Source organism: Toxoplasma gondii, chromosome IX, assembly GCF_000006565.2.
Source record: "Toxoplasma gondii ME49 chromosome IX, whole genome shotgun sequence".
NCBI lineage: Eukaryota > Apicomplexa > Conoidasida > Eucoccidiorida > Sarcocystidae > Toxoplasma > Toxoplasma gondii.
In genome coordinates this window covers 4810416-4825989 of record NC_031477.1, presented here as the reverse complement: position 1 = coordinate 4825989, position 15574 = coordinate 4810416, and the positions used below count along the sequence as shown (strand labels likewise).

At 52.5% G+C, this 15574-nt stretch overlaps 3 protein-coding genes across 3 annotated transcripts; 1 reads left to right on the top strand and 2 right to left on the bottom strand.

Annotated features, from left to right (window-relative positions):
* Window positions 1-47: 47 nt before the first annotated feature.
* TGME49_210390 (WD domain, G-beta repeat-containing protein) lies at window positions 48-4462 on the bottom strand. Its single transcript, XM_018779502.1, has 4 exons — window positions 2770-4462; window positions 2162-2270; window positions 1682-1811; window positions 48-1164 (listed from the first exon to the last, which is right to left on the bottom strand). The coding sequence occupies exons 1-4, from the start codon at window positions 4016-4018 to the stop codon at window positions 1021-1023; spliced, it is 1632 nt and encodes a 543-aa protein (XP_018636504.1). The 5' UTR covers window positions 4019-4462; the 3' UTR covers window positions 48-1020.
* Window positions 4463-6906: 2444 nt separating this feature from the next.
* TGME49_210400 (hypothetical protein) lies at window positions 6907-11721 on the top strand. Its single transcript, XM_002371811.2, has one exon. The coding sequence runs from the start codon at window positions 7412-7414 to the stop codon at window positions 11474-11476; it is 4065 nt and encodes a 1354-aa protein (XP_002371852.2). The 5' UTR covers window positions 6907-7411; the 3' UTR covers window positions 11477-11721.
* On the bottom strand, window positions 11588-15549 carry TGME49_210408 (HMG (high mobility group) box domain-containing protein). The gene has a single exon (XM_018779503.1). The coding sequence runs from the start codon at window positions 14133-14135 to the stop codon at window positions 13851-13853; it is 285 nt and encodes a 94-aa protein (XP_018636503.1). The 5' UTR covers window positions 14136-15549; the 3' UTR covers window positions 11588-13850.
* Between the last annotated feature and the right edge of the window lie 25 nt (window positions 15550-15574).

The window sequence follows — 15574 nt, the reverse complement described above, 5'->3', positions numbered from 1 at the left end:
ATTCGCAGCAAAGACGAACAAAGTTCAAAAAGAAAAAATATCAACTTGTCCCTTCAAAGAGCTCTTCCTTAAGAGGGCGTCCACGCTGTTCTCATATACCTCTCGCGCCCCTGCTCGTTTTTCTCATCTTTTGCGCCTCTGAAAAGAGCTTCCTCTCCGCATCTGCTCTCGTCTCTCGCTGCTCGCTTCTTTCCGCGCTTTCTCTCGCCTCTCTCCTATCTCACATGTTAGGTGTTTCCTTTTGCGCGGCACAAGCGAAGCAGGGGCTGTCTGCGCGGCCTGCAGAAGGAGCCGCAAGGAGCGAATTTCGGACTTTGCATGCGGCATCTTCCCTCGTTGTTTGTACTTTTAGCCACATAAATCGAGGCTTCGGCACACACAAGACGCGACACCGAAAACAGTCGCATGTCCTGGAGACGCGTATCCACATGTATATATACATACATACGAATTTAAGAATTATAGATATATGAATGCATATTCGCATTCCTATGTGAATATATATATATATATATATATATATATGTACGAGTAAGTACACTTACATATATGCACATATTTATATACATATATATACACATATGTGTTTATATAGGGAGATCTAGATTCACGTATCCATTAAAAGAGTTTCGTGTTTCAGGCGTCGAACTGCCAGTGATGTTTTTCTGGAGAAAAGAGTCTTCAGAAAACAGGAACGTGATCTGGGTTCTTCAAACAAAAGAAAATCGAAGGGATGGAAAGCCACAAACGAGAAGTAGAAGAAAACCTGCGAAAAAACGAAAAGCGATGGATACACGACACGGACACTGCGCACACCCATGTGCTGTCGCCGTTGCATCAGAACGGATTTCGAAACTGAAAATATGTTATCTCTCCTGTCTGTTTACCACTCAGTGCCCTTTCATCTCTTTCTTCTCTCCCCTATCGTTTCTCTCTGCTCTCGCCTTCCTCTCCTGTTTCCTCTCTCATGTCTCTCTCCCCTGTTTTCTCTTCCCTCCCTTTCCTTCGCTCGGAGCTCGTTCAATAGGGCGCACAGCGCCCCAGGTTCGCGCGCAAGTTGTTGTCTCCGTTTCTCGCGTCTCTCCCGGCTCCTTTCGGCCAGCGATGATTGCGGATGTGGAGGCGCTTCTGCTTGGCAGGCGCGAAGAGAGAGTCTTCCTCTGCCTGCAGCGAAAAGCAGCGATCCGCTCGCGAGAGTGAACAAAGTGAGGCCATATATATATCCTTCAGCGTCCAAAGAAGCGCTCATTCGAGTCGAACAGAAAGTTTCAAAAGTTCCAGAGGAAAGACGGGTGAAGCCTCGGACAACCACGCTGAGAGGTCTTCTGCGAAAGCGGCAGTGCTGGCGGGGGAAGCAAAGCGTAAAGAAAAAGATTTGAAGGAAAGTGGAAAGAACAGTGCCCCTGAAACCTAGAGAAAAACGAGAGAAGAGCCTTCAAAGGCGACGCGACTTGGAGACACGACTTGGAGACACGACCAGGCGACTCCGACAGAACGGAGATACACGGGCAACAGGCCTCAAATGGTATTGAAAGAACTGTGAGGTATTGAAAGAACTGTGAGGTATTGAAAGAACTGTGAAGTATTGAAAGAACTGTGAGGAATGGGTTTCCTTTCGAGGACTGCTTCCTCTCTCTTCGTTTTTTCTTGCTTTAAAACCTCTTTCTTCTCGGTTTCTCACCAACTCTTGCTTCCACGCACACAGTCGTCCGTCTTCGCCGCAAGTCACAACGAGGAACGACGTGAAGGGAGAGCCCGGAGGGAAGGAGAGGTGGGGCGGCACAGAGCAGGACGGAATCGTCGTTGCATCTCTGAAAAAAGGAGGAGGTCTGTGCAGGAACGAAGGGTGAGTTCCATCGCGAACAAGAGCCAGAAAGATTCAGGGAGCAGCTCTGTGTTCATCGCCGTCTCCAGCTGTTGAGTTCTCCTCTCTTGCCTCTCCTTCATCGTTTTCTCTCACACTCTCCTTTCGCAGTATCTATCATGTTCCTTCTCGCGTTCTTGTTCTTTCTCGCGGTTGTTCACCCTCTCTCGTTCCCTCTTATTGTCCTACTGGTCTCTCTTCTTTTTTCTCTCTCCTTTCTCCTCTCGTCTTTCGTTCCTCGGGTTCCCTCTCTCTTCTCTCTTCTCTCTTCTCTCCCGTTCCTTCTCGTTAACTCACCTGACGAGGCCAGCGTGTCCACAGCCAGTCGACGGCACAGCGAACGGCGCCGCGGGGATGAGTCCGTCGAGGTTCGCATGGAAGAGCAGCAAGTTCCCCTCGACGCTTCCTGCAGTTCAGCGGAGGGCGCAACAGGCACCGGACATCACACATGTGACACTTGCTCGGTGCGCTGCTTCCAGAAAAAAAAGTTCTACTGACTGCCGCTTCCACCCGAGGGAGACGACTCTGTGGACGTCGAAAGAGCTTCCAGGAGCTACACTTAGCGAACGGCTGTTTCGTTGAAGAGCCTCTGAGCAGAGGGCAGACGCGAAGGATATGCGGGGAAGGTCGCGGTGCGAGCCAAGAAGCCGGCGGCATCTCATCCTGCCAAGCGCGGCTCTGGACCGTAGACCCCAGAAGCAGGAAGAGGGCGGCAACTGCGAGTCCGGAGAGAAACCGGAGGGGACACTGTCCTTTTCGAAGAAGAGAGAAAGACGAAACTGCGGCGAGGACTGCAGACGGCAACGCGGAAAGGAGACATACCGACAGGGGAGAAGACACAGCATCGAAGAGAGCGAGGAGAGACACTCGCACACAACAGCGTTGCGCGCCGAGAGATGAAGTACCTGCAAGGAGAAACAGCCTGCCAGAGGCATGTTCGTAGAAGCTGTCGATGATGCAGCCGGCACTGTCGCCGACTACGAGTGAAGGGTGGTTTCTCAGCTGTAGCCAGTCGGCTTTTTTCTCGATGTGCCACCCCACATTCTCGCTCTGCATGCAGTCTGCATCTGTCTCCATCTCTGCTTCTCGCTCTCTGCACGGCCCAGCGAACTTTCTCGAGAGGCCTGCGAGGTGCCACAGGGCGACGTCCTCCATTGGACTTGTCACGCACAGACAGTCGTCCTCGGGACCTAGAACAGACAGCTGCTTCACTGGCCTTCCATGAGAGAAGCATGCCACCATCGTTCGATCTTCTTCTTCGTCGGGCAAGTCGTCGCTTTCCACGTGCATACCCTCAGCCGCCGAGAGAGCACAAGGCGCAGAAGACGACGGAGAAGACGGTGATGGAGACAGTGACGCCGAAGACGAAGGCGAGTTCCAGTTGCCCTTGGTGAGGTCGTAGACGCAGACGAGCTGGTCTTCTCCACCAGAGAAGAGGAGATGCTCAACAGTGGGGTGGAAGAGAAGAGAGGTGACCGTGTCTGAGTGCGCCTCGACGCGCGCGAGAGCGTTCTGCGGTCCGAATCCGGCTCTCCTGTCTTTCCCCCTCTTCCGTCTCCCTCGAGTTGCTTCAGAACGCACCGACGGTTCTGCGCTGACCCCCGAAGAAGAAGAGAACGACGGAGAAGAGGAGTTCAGTCCACCTCGAAGGTCGAAGAGCCAGCAAACGTTTTTCGCGCTGGTCGCGACCAGAGTGTCCGAGCTGTTCAGAGACACCGTCCAGACTTCCGCCTCTGTGCTCCCTGCAGGGGCGACCCGTAAACTCCGCACACAGGCCGGAGAAAAAGAGAGAGCAGACGACGAAGAGAGAGCAGACGAGGGCGCGCGGCAGTCCCACAGGCGGACAGTGCCGTCTTGCGAGGAGGAGGCGAGAAGGTGAGGAGATGTCGAGAAGAAGGAGAGATTCGTGATTTGTGACTCATGTGCAAGAGGGATTTCAGAAGTCAGAGAGAAGGTGAACGGATCGAAGAAAAGCAGGGAGCGCGCGGAAGACGATACGCACAGACGAGACGCTGTGCTGTTGCAAACGATGTGCTGCAGAAAGGGAGACGACGTAGCTGAGAAAGAAGACTGAAGCGTGAACGGTAAACTGTCTTCCGGACAAGAAGTCCCCGTGCCCTGAGGGCAGGAGAGCACAGACAGAGGAGCTGTCATTCTCTCTGCCGCTGTTGCGGCCTGGAAGGCCCAAGGAAAGGAAGAAACGTCGGGGAAAAAGCAGAGCGTTTAGAACGGCGGAGAGGTGTCATCTGGGCACTGCCGCGTCGGGGGATTCTCTTGTCTGGATGCTCAGCGAAAAAACGCGTTTCACAGTGACGGGCAACGCTCCAAAAGACCTCAAAGTTCTCCTTCTTGCATGCGGCCACTGTCGGTGAAGACGCGGAGGAAAGAAAGGGGAAAAGACGATGCTTCGATATCCAGAAAACGAAAAGGCGGAAGAGAAGCAAGGCAAGAGAGGAAGAAAGAAGTGCCAGCGACCTTTTTCTTGCGGAGACTCGGCTTCGCGCGCTGGACGATACGGAAAGAAGAACCGCAAACGGAAAAAGGAGAAGGAATTAGGACGGCAAAACGGGAGGAGAAGAGAACCAAAAGAGCGCCTTTTTGTCTCTCCTTCTCAACTTTTTTAGGCGGGAGTGATAAGAAAACCGGAGCGGAACTCCCCACTCTCGCATCGAGTGCTCAAAACAGGATTCGCTGCATGCAACAATTTCACAAACTTGCATGGGCGAACTCAACGGGTGCATGCACAAAGCGTTCGTTGACTGGCGATGGGCAAGAAAAACAGGCCTCTACGGACACAATCTTTCGCGTAACCCCGAGAACCGAAAGTGGTAGCAGGTAAAGGAAAAATCCGTACATGTTCATCGAGGAAAAAAAGAAGAGATGTTCTGCTGCTCTTATTAGTGTTGATATCTCTCCTCCCATCTCTACCTACCGAGCGATATAAAAGTATATATATATATATATATATATATGCATATATACATAGCCGGACTTGTGAAACTTTCTATGTATATGTAGATGAATGACTAGGTTGTAGGGTCTTCACTTTGTCGATCTGCCTGATGGCATTTTAGCAGAGAGAAGGCAGTGTTGTCGCTGGTGGGAGAAGGAGAGACGTTCGAGTTTCGCTTCTGTCTTTCAGTCTGGACAGCTGTGAAAGCATATGCAGCAGGGATGAGACGACAGGCGTTTCCTCTTTTGGAAGAGCACAAACAGAAGTGTTTACGAAGAAATGTGCGTCTCTAAGCCCTCGAAAGAGGAAGAGAATGTGTGGATGTGATCGGCTGAAGGAGTCAGCGGCGGAGAGCAAACGTGACTGCGTGATAGAGACAGAGAGAATCAGAATTATCTGAGATTTTTCGTGACATGAGCATAGCTTCAACGCGGAAAATGTTGCAGACATCGAACCCATTCAAAGTGGCCAAGCACCTCACTGTGTTCGCCGGATGTTTTGCTGGAACACAAAAAGGCTGGAGGAGAAGTCGCCCGTCAGACGCAGCCGTCGGCAAGCAGGTGATTCTCGGAAGACCCACATGCTCACGTAGCCCCAAAGGCGCGTGCCAGACATCTGCAGAAACTGGCCGATAGATGTCGATATTTTTGCGTCGAACGAAAACGCCTTTTCGCCTGGCCTGCTTTCATAGTACTCGACTCTACCATAGTTTAACTGCTACCGCTGGGACTGCCCATGCATGCTTTGATTGTGTTTTGTCGCGTGTTGCGAGTAAGTTGAGTCTGTGGAAGCGTCCGCAAAATGGACCCAATCGGAAACCGTCGTCCATAAAGGGAAGCTTTGTTGCCTCGACGATCACTGATTTTTTCGTGGAACTAAGCGAAAGCAGTAGGAGCTCGTGCTCTGGAAAAGTACACAGCTTGAAAGGGCCTTTTCTATAGTCAGGCTAACGGTGGAATTCGTGTCCTTCCCCGGAGAGAAACAGCCGAAAGGCGGGACTGTTTGTGCGAGAAGAGACTTCATGATTCAGCAGGGAAGCCAACGCTTTTGCAGATATGTTTACAGGTATAACAGCATGCGCCACGGGGCAAATAGAAGTGAACTATTCACAAAAGTGAGAAATCAATGCTTCTTGAGGCACTCCGCGCAACAAGCCGACGAGGGCAAGTGTACGGGTACATATATATATACATATATATACATGCATATTCTGATGTAGAAATGATGCGAGCATGTATGCATTCAGGTACTGAAATAAGGAAAACGTTTGCCAGACACAAAGACAGCAGCACATGCAGACAAACGTGCTTAATGTGTAATTATATATATGCGTATTGCTCTCAAACAACAAAAGCACACCGAGACTCTGTAGAACAGTAAACTTGAACAGGATCTGAATTTTTTTCGGGGAGTTGCTCTACTGAAGAGAGAGACGAATTCCGTTTTTATGATTCATTCTGAGACAGCCTTGAGATCATGTCATGGAAAAAGTATATCAGACCCACTTCGCTGAACAGCTCCCCTGTGTCGCTGCGTAACCATTTCCGTAGACGGTCAAAAAGGTCGCTGGCGTCGGTGGCCCTACTTTTCTCAGAAACAGAACAGGTTTTGGTTTCGTCCTCCATCCTTCCTCTTTAGCAAGAAAGGAAGAAACAAATGCTTCTCGTCCCTGGCCCTGTGATCTAGTTTTAGCCTTTGTTTTCTAGAGTGCCCTGGACACTGTATGCGCTGAAATGAGTCGGCACTCTCTGGAGCTTCAAGGGCACGTGTTTGTCCGGTGTTTTTCCCAGGTTTTCCTTTGATGTCCGCCCTTCCGCTCTTCGTTGCCTTTACGGTGATGCAGAGAAGGCATGATAAGAAAGGTTTTCTACAGGTTTCTTTCTGTTTTGAGAGAACTGGAGACGCAGTCATGAATCCCTGTGCGAAGAGCACTGGACCAAGCGACTGCAATTTACTATACTTTCTGCTTTTCTCTTTAGACGTCAAAAAGTCGTTTCCCCTGATTGCGTCCACGTCGGTGCCGATTTAAGGCAGCCCACATGTGTGGGATTTCTTCAGACCTTCTCGAATTTTTCTACTCTCCTTCTTCCAGGCTTGGGCGGGATGATGAACGGTGTTCACAGGGAAGAGGCCGCGGGAGAGTGTGCTTCGTTTCCTTCACGAATTTTGAACGACAGGCTCGCTCGTTGTCTGCACTACATTCACAAAAGTCTCCCGAAGCAGAGTAAAATACGTTTCTCGACGAAGGCGGAAGTTTCCTAAATCCCTATTTGTTTTCGGCGGTTTCCCCAGGTGAAGATGCAGTAGCGCTCCTCCGTCCCCTCAATTCCTTATCGATACCAAACCCTAGCAGATTCGTGGGAAGTTACGAGAACAAAAGTAAACAAAGTCACACATAGACACAGCAAATGAACCGAGCAGTTTTTTGGCTACCTGCGAATATGTAGATAGATAGATCGCTGTATTCGCGGTATAGGTGGGTCGTATTCGCTCTACCTTCTTGCCCTCTCTCGCACCCCATTTTGTTTCTCCTGCACTTTGAGAGGTCAAACACTGGGTATCAAGCCCGTAAAAGTGTCCGCTTCCTTGGCACTATGGCAAAGGGTACATCCAGTTTTGGTATGTATCCGTCTGCCTCCGTCCGCGAATTATCAAAGCTGGCGGAAGTGGAGCGTTTGCTTGGTCGTCCGAGGCCACGATCAGCCACTTCTCCTGGACCTAGAAATGTTCTCTCAAATCACAGAACACTCTGTGTCTCTCACTGTGTCGGACACAGAGGACTCGGCTGTCCAGCACCAGTTACTGCGCTCTCAGCGAAACAGAGTTTGCTTCTCCTCCTTTTGTGTCTTCTCCCTGTGGTAGTTTTTGCCTCTTTGCTGTCCCACGCACACGTCGACTGCTTCTCATCGCTCTCTGACGATGCATGTAAAAGACCAGCCACAGACACTGTCAATCGGTACCGTATGCTTGCTAGGACGCAGCTGAAGAATGAGAGAAGGGGGAACTTCCAGAAAAACAAGGGAGAGAAACTGCGCTTTTTAGGCGGACAGACGGGTCCGGAGTCGACTGTGGCTCCTTCCAGTTTCAGCCGGAGGCCGGTCTCTCCAGAGCCTGCACAGAAACCTGCTCTTCTAGAAACGAAGTCCAACAGCGGACTCCTGGCATCCCCACGTCCTTCTTCGCGTTCTTCTTCGAACCCTTCCTCTTCTGCCGCTTCTTCGTTGACTCTTGCCGGTCCTATGAGTGTGTTGTCGGGAAGTTTGATGTCTTCTTCCCTCGATTCGTTGATCCCCGAAATCGGAGCGCGAGAGGACGAGCTCCGTCGAGCGCGGCTCGAAGCCCAAGGTTTCATTCTGACCGAGCCTCCGGTGTCTCGCCATGAGAAGACGGTAACGTACCCTCCAAAACATGGCTTCAACCAAGTCTCCACAGCCCTTGCCATGCGTCACGAACAAACCAAGTTACACGCTGAGCAGGCGGCGACGAGTGACAATAGGGAGAAGACTCCTGCGCGGAGCGGAGCGGGGACTCCCTTTTCACAAGGAAGGAAGGAAAACAGGATTGGTGGAGAAAAGAGAAAGCAAATGCCAGACAGCAACGCAGCCTCGAGACCCAGTGCTCAGCAGTCTCCCGCACCGTGGTTAGATAGGCCGTTTGTGTCGCTCGCAGCCTCTGCAGCGCAGGCAGCCCTCGCAGCTGCTGCGGCTGCGGTAAGAGGCGAACTGAGTGTAGGTTCTGACTCTTCTTCGTCTCAGAGTCTTCGGAATAGTGGAGATGAAAGTGCAGGAGATCGTTTGGCGCCGAAGAAAAGCGGGTCGAGCCCCGCAAACGCACTGGAAAGTGTCAACGAGAAGCTAGAAGACGTTCTCAGTCACGTGGTAGAGTTTTTCACCGGGGGTGGGACGAGTCGAGGCAGTCCGGGTGCCCACGGAAGCTCAGCTGAGCACACAGTCTTCGTGGGTGAGGGAGCCTCGTCTGAAGCTCGTGACCAGGTTGGATTCTCAACTGCAGACAAGGAAGAAGGCACGGGTGGAATGGAGAAACGCAAGGCCAGCTCTTTGGACGATGAAAACGGACAGACCGAAGTTCAGGTCATGGGTGAGGCGTCTATGACCATGGAGGTGAAGGATCGGCTGCCCTCTCACACTAAAGGTGGCGGAGCGACGAGTCGGTCTCACGGGAGTGGTCAACATTCGCTACATCACAGTTCTTCCGTAAATATGGAGGGAATGGAGGAGTATGCGTCTGAAACAAACTCACGAGTCGATGGTGGAAACGAAGAAACTTTGTTGGACGATGATGGGGAGGAGCTTTTCCAGCGTGTGCACAGACTCACGAAAACTCCCGATGTGGCTCCCAGTCGGCAACGAGTGAAGAATGCCGCCGATACACACAGCTTTGGAGGAACCCAGACGCCTGCATCTGTTGACGAAGGCGCCCTTGTCGGGGAGAGAACATCCGCTGTGGATCAGGAAAAAGGTGTAGAAGGACAGGAACTAGGGATGAGGGAAGGCGAGGAAAGATTTTTGAATCGGCAGTCTGGAATACGGCTCCCTCTTGACACAGACACGAGAATACCAGAGGTCACTCTCTTCCAGGCCGATGGGAACCCCCGTGAAGGCGTTTTTAGCTGGCAAACCTATGGAAAACGAAGGAAACTTAATGGGGTGAGGCGGAACGAGTTGAGGGCAGTAGGCCCTGTTTCGACGGAGGGGGAAAGCGAAAGTGCCTCTCAGGGAGCGGAGACAGGCAGCAGCGAGAAGGATACCTCTGTCTCTAGTCAGGAGGTTTATGGTGCTCGGGCGGTAGAGGCAACTGGAGGACAAGAGCAGGTCCACGCTAACTGGTTGGAGCGCCATCAAAGACAGCGTTCGACAGGAGAGACCAGTGGAGCTACCCCCCCTCCGCGGCAGGAAGCCGAAACAAAGCCTTTCAGAGAACCCCTGTTCCGGGAGTCTGCTACCTGGCAAGTTCCCGACAAAGAATCTACACCTGACAATCCTCAGAAACATGAACACGCCACAAGTGCGCGCCCTAATAATGAAAATTCAAAGGAGGAAGAGACCCGTAGACCACGACCCCGAAAGACCCCAGAAGGAATCCAACAGGGCAGCGGGCGACGATTTGATGCGGTGGTTCTGGAGAACCAAGCGACGGGTCGGGGGGACGAGCTATCCCTTCATGCCCCAGACCTTCGTCGCACGGAAGAGGCAAATCATCAGGTGGTACCCCACAGAAGAGACGAAGAGGGCGCTTCGCCACCGTTTCAGAAAGCAGAGGGAATTTCAACCTTTCCCCTAACTGCTGGCTTCGTCGGCTTCCTGACGGAGCCGACCGACGTTAACATTGATGAATGGGAACGAATGGAGATCCAATCGAGTACGAAATCTCGTCTTCCTGGAGAGACGCCACCCCACGTAGCCCTGCCATCCTACTCAGCGCATCTTGCGAACACAAAAGGAACAAGACGGCACGGTTCCTCCGCGCGTACTAGTGGCACTGACAGGTTGTATCCTCAATTTGTGGCAGCGGACACGACTCAAGATTCGAAAGGGAGCGCTGGAATTCAGGGGCCCGACGTGGGTCTGCGAATGGAACAATCGGAACTCCTCACAGATGGTGAAAACGACGAGCCCGTAGGTCTGTCGGCATTGGAACGCTCAGGGATCTCTGAACAAGTGGTCGACGCACAGAAAACGCAGAGCGTGAAACCGTGTGAGACAACGAAGGAAAAGGAACAACAAGTGGAAGAGGAACGCGAAACAGGTCCTGGCTCGGTCGATGCTCATGTAGGCGCACAGATTGGATCAGCTGCAGCGGCCGCCGCGACGTCCTTCGCAGAAAAACTCCTGGAGCTGGACTGGGAGAAGCTGGCTCTCGAAAACCCGACGGTCAATAAAGTGGCGCCGCTATTCAACTATCTCCTTGGACAGGGAGGGTCTTCCCAAGGGCATAGAGTCGACCACCAGAGGCACGCCACGGCTGTGACAAACGCTGCTGCGGCGCTGCCTCCTGCATTAGTGCAACCAGTCGACCTGACAGGGCGCCTAACCTCAGGTCCTCTCTTGTCGGGGCAGCGAGCTCCAATTGAACAGCCCGGTGTAGAACCGGATCAGATGAAACCTAGAGGTTTTAGTTGGAGTCCGGCGACACAACTTTTAGGTGCACGTCATGGTACCGAAACCGTCGTCCAGGAAATCAAAGCAGAGCCGTCTGTGAGTGCAGGTAGACTTGACACTCTGGGGCTCGACCGGCCGCACAACGCAGCTTCTGCCACTGCCGTTTTCGGTCCTCTCCCCCCTTCACACCATTCTACTGCGGGTCAGGGACAAACAGACTCTGTTGCTACACTTCGCTCGCCTCTCGCTGTGGGTTCCAACCTGCAGCCCCTTCGCCGCATCATGGGCCTGCGATCGGACTCGTTGGGACCGATACTCTCTGTGTCCCAGGCAGATCCAGCTCGTCCTGATCTACAGTCTGCGGTTGTGCCGATTTTTACCAACTCGAATGTCAGTGGCCAAGGGGTCGACAGGGGCATGACGTTGGATGATGGTGCAGTGTACAAGCTAGTGGCGGTCCCGTCTTGGCCAGGCTCATTCGCCGGACTGAATGGCAGAGGCATACTACAGGCAGCATCCACACTTCTGAAAGGAGTTTAGAAGGCTACGGGACGAAGAGCAAACTTTGGGGGGAGTAGGGGCACTTCTCACGAACGGGAGTTCCTGACGAGATCCTTGTTGTTTTACTGTTCAACCACAAGTTAACAGTCTCGGGGCGGGGACAACAGACATACTATACAGACAGGTCTACCGTGTGAAGATTGTGACTAGAGCGTTCCTAGCTCACAAAAGGTGGTATATATTGCTGGATCGGTACCGCTGAAGCCCATCTCTGGCCAATCTCGCGCAGTCTCAAACGCTCTCCCCAGGTGCCTCTGAAGCGCCAAAATGGCATCGTTCGCTTTTGTCTTCAGGCACGCTAGCATTCAGTAAAAGCAGCCTCGTTTCAACACGACGGTGACTCAGCATCCCCGTTGCCTCTCAAATACCGATCGTCTGACGCCTTCAGAAAGGCGGGCAGCCACGACACATTTGCAAAAGGCCAGGGAACTGATAATGTGCCAAAAACATTGTCACCACGTTTAACGTCAAGCATTATTTCTCCGGAGTTGAATCCGAAATTCCTGGCTTTGAAGCACGGTGGCTGCGTGCAACTAGCTTTCAGACCCTAATGCACCTCCTTTACTGTAACTGCAATGGGTGCCTCTGTTCTGTCAGAAGCACCACTTTGTGACTAGTGTTCAAATAACACACAGCGCGTGCTGATGTGCTTCCCGACTTCAAAAGTTCTCTAAATATCGTCTGCTAAAACTACAGCGGCGCATACGATTCCAGAGGACCGGCATCCCACCGAGACCTCTTGAAAGACATGCACGCCGCTGCTGTGCATCTCATGCGCTTCCCCAGTACTGCTCTCATATGAGGCCAAGCTGAACCCTGTTTTGTCTAGTGCGTGACAAATAGATGCGTTTCTCTCGGACAGGAAGAATCCATACTGTTCCTCGCCTTCCGAGTTCGCTGCTCCCCTCATGATAGTAAGGACCCCAAGCACCTACATAGACCTACCAGGAAGCAAAATACGCAACAGCTACACATTAATCCTCTCAACATGGAGCGGAATTCCGTCGCTGACTGCATTCGTTACCACGCGTGAGCACTTGTCCCTGCAGAGCTGCCGGCAAATGACAACTCGCCGATCTCATACTGCGCACAATGCATGTGAGCGCGCAGGAACCTCAAACATCGTTTGAAGGGAGCGTGACATCGGCAACCAGCTACTTCGTACTCGGTTACCATACCAGGTTTGTGTCAGAGATTCGGTCTACCCGGAAAGGCTTGGAAACTGCGGCTATCCACTGCGCAATAGCTGAACGACTAAATAGCTAATAATCCATAAAAATAGCGACCCGCACGGAATCATCGGACCGAGCACAACTCCGACGTTCAGTCTTGCTACAAAGGTCTACTGACATCACCCAGTGACAGGTCAGAGTGCAAAATGACACTGTCGTCCTCAAACGTGACAAGCCAACAATCTGGCCGATTCTTCATCAAACCAGAGGGGTTTTCATCACGAAAGAAATAAGAAAAAGAAGTATCTGTAGGACGAATTGACAAATCCTCTCCCGCAGGCGGTCACTTACAGCGAGCACCACCCCAAACCAACTCACCCCTGAACAGTCCCTTGACGAAACTACGTCTCTACTTGAGTTCAATGGAGAACGCTAAACAAGACAAAGCAATACACGCAACGGCTGCGATTGTCCTCGACTTATTTCCCAACAGTCCGAATCGTCACCCTTGTTGCTTGGTAGCGCGACGGTTCGGGATTTTCGGACGCATGTACCCGTCAAAGAACCGTAACTGAGGACGTTTTCAACCTCACGGAGTGTGGATGGCGTATTTCTGTAAATGATGCTTGTGGAAAGGTTAAACCGAAGAAAGACAAGAGACGGTTCAGATTATGCACAGACTTTTGTTGGAGACAAGCAAACATGTGTCACGAGCGGCACTCCCTCTGATAAGATGCTGTCCCTGCCGCTTGCTTGACCACGTCCTCACACTTTAGGCACGAACAGTCCAAGCAACGAAACACCACGCACTACACTCCCATACCACTGATGTACACATGGGAGGTGTGTGAATGTTGCCGCTCAATGCCATACGTTCACCTTCCATCTGGGCGACACACAATGAAGGTGTTGGCCACTGTCTTCCCCCTCTAAGTACCCACCCCAGCGCACACACTTCTTGAACGCATACGTGGAGGCACGTTTCATAATTTGCACCGAAAGCCCAGGTCCACAAGTCGTAGGACAAAAACGGGGCTGTGTGACTGCCCTACAGCCGCTGTCGTGTTGGCTTCTAACCCGCCGTCTACGACTGTGCAGCACCCGAGCACGCACCTTTTAGAACCACGGATTTTGACGAGGCAATCCGTGAAGACTCCCACCAAAAAACATTGAGAGGACGTTTATTTGCCACCCTTCTTGTAGGCAATCATTTCCCGCTCGTATCGCGCCTTGTCTGCGACCGCCTTGGACTCGTACGGCTTCTTCTGCGCGTCTGAGAGCTTCCCCCACGCTTCCCCGACCATCTTCCCAACCTCAGCGAGCTTGGATTTGAGCTCCGGGTTCTTGCGAATGATCTCCTCGCGCTTGTCCTTGGAGAAGAAAATGAAGGCACTCAGCGGCCGCTTCGGCGCGTTGGGGTCCTTCTTCGCCTTGGTCTTTTTGACAATCGTCTTCTTGGGCGCCATCGTGTTAAGACGATTCCACCACGGGTAGCAGCAGGCTGCAGCTTGGTGCTGTCAGGGGCGACACGGAAGAGGTGGACGCTTGGGAGCGCGCGCAAACCCGCGAAACGCAAAAGGTACGGAGAGAAAGAAATGTTTGCCGCCGACACGCAAGACAAAAAAAGCAATGTGCGAGACGAAAACATAAAAAAGTAGCAGATGCACAGTCGCAAACCACCTGTGCGCGTCCTGACAGACTCCGTGCGTTGCCGGGATGTGTCCCAGAGAGGAGAGTGTACGCAACGGAAACCCAGCGAGGCAACCGGAGGGCCGGGGCAGCAGCCACAGGGGATGTGAGTTTCCGCTGCGTGCGCACAACCGACCGGCTGAGCAGCAAAAGAAGAGCGCGCACAGGGGGATGTGCGCCGTTTTGATAGCCCAACCAGTACAGCGTCGTTAATAGTCACCACGCGGTGCCTTCTTGGAGACGTCACAGACGTATCGCAAATGTATTCGGAGACTGCGCGTGCGCATCAAGCAAAAGACGCGCTCTCTCCATCCCGAAAGACCGAAAAGCTTCGCACCGAAAAAATGCCGCTCGACAACGTGTGTGCAGTCTGGGCATTCAGCCACACAACTACCGATCCAGGAAGAGGTGCGCATCTGCAAGCGCCCCCAGTGTCTACCGCACTGTTACACCGGCCGGCAGCCTGCGAGGAAAGGCATAGAGGAGGATGCTGCCTCCTTTGAGACGGACGGCACGCAAGAACAGACATTTTTCTTTTCAGGTGAGCCGTGAAATCGTGGCTGCTGTGGATAGTTACTCCTCTACACACAGAAATGCAGGGAAAATTGGACCACCTAGCTCACGAAATTGCATGGTGTGTTCTGCGTATCCTCTTTTTGCCGTCCGAGTCACCGCAAAATTCGCGTGAATGCGTCGCTCTATGTCCTGCCTGGCTGCTTGTTGAGCCTGGCTTTGTTTTTGCCGATCACAACAGTAAAAACGAACCAATAGCATGCGGCCGGGACATCAGATTACAGGGGAAAAGCTGTAGGCGGTTGTTCTGAAAACACTAGCAAACGTACAGTCGCAGAGATGGACGAGCTCTCCGAAACCGGGAGCTCTTGGATTTCGGGTGGTCTGGGACGGGAGAGACCCGTTCTAGTGCAAGTTCAACCGCCCGAAATGGCGGACGGGCACGCAATGACTACCCAGATGGCAGCACGGTCAGGACCATAGCGGGGAGCGGTAAGTTCGTGCGTTCGATGTGAGGTGTGCCGCCCATTCGTACGCGATCCCCTAGACATTTGCGCATTTCACATTTTTTGCTGAAACCCACCCATCATCTCAGTCTTCTAATCAAACAACCCCTAGTCCCGTGCACAAACATGAGCGAGGACGGCACCTTCGCCCGGAACCAGTAATCCAGCCAGACCATCGGCTAGATGTGGGCGGTTGG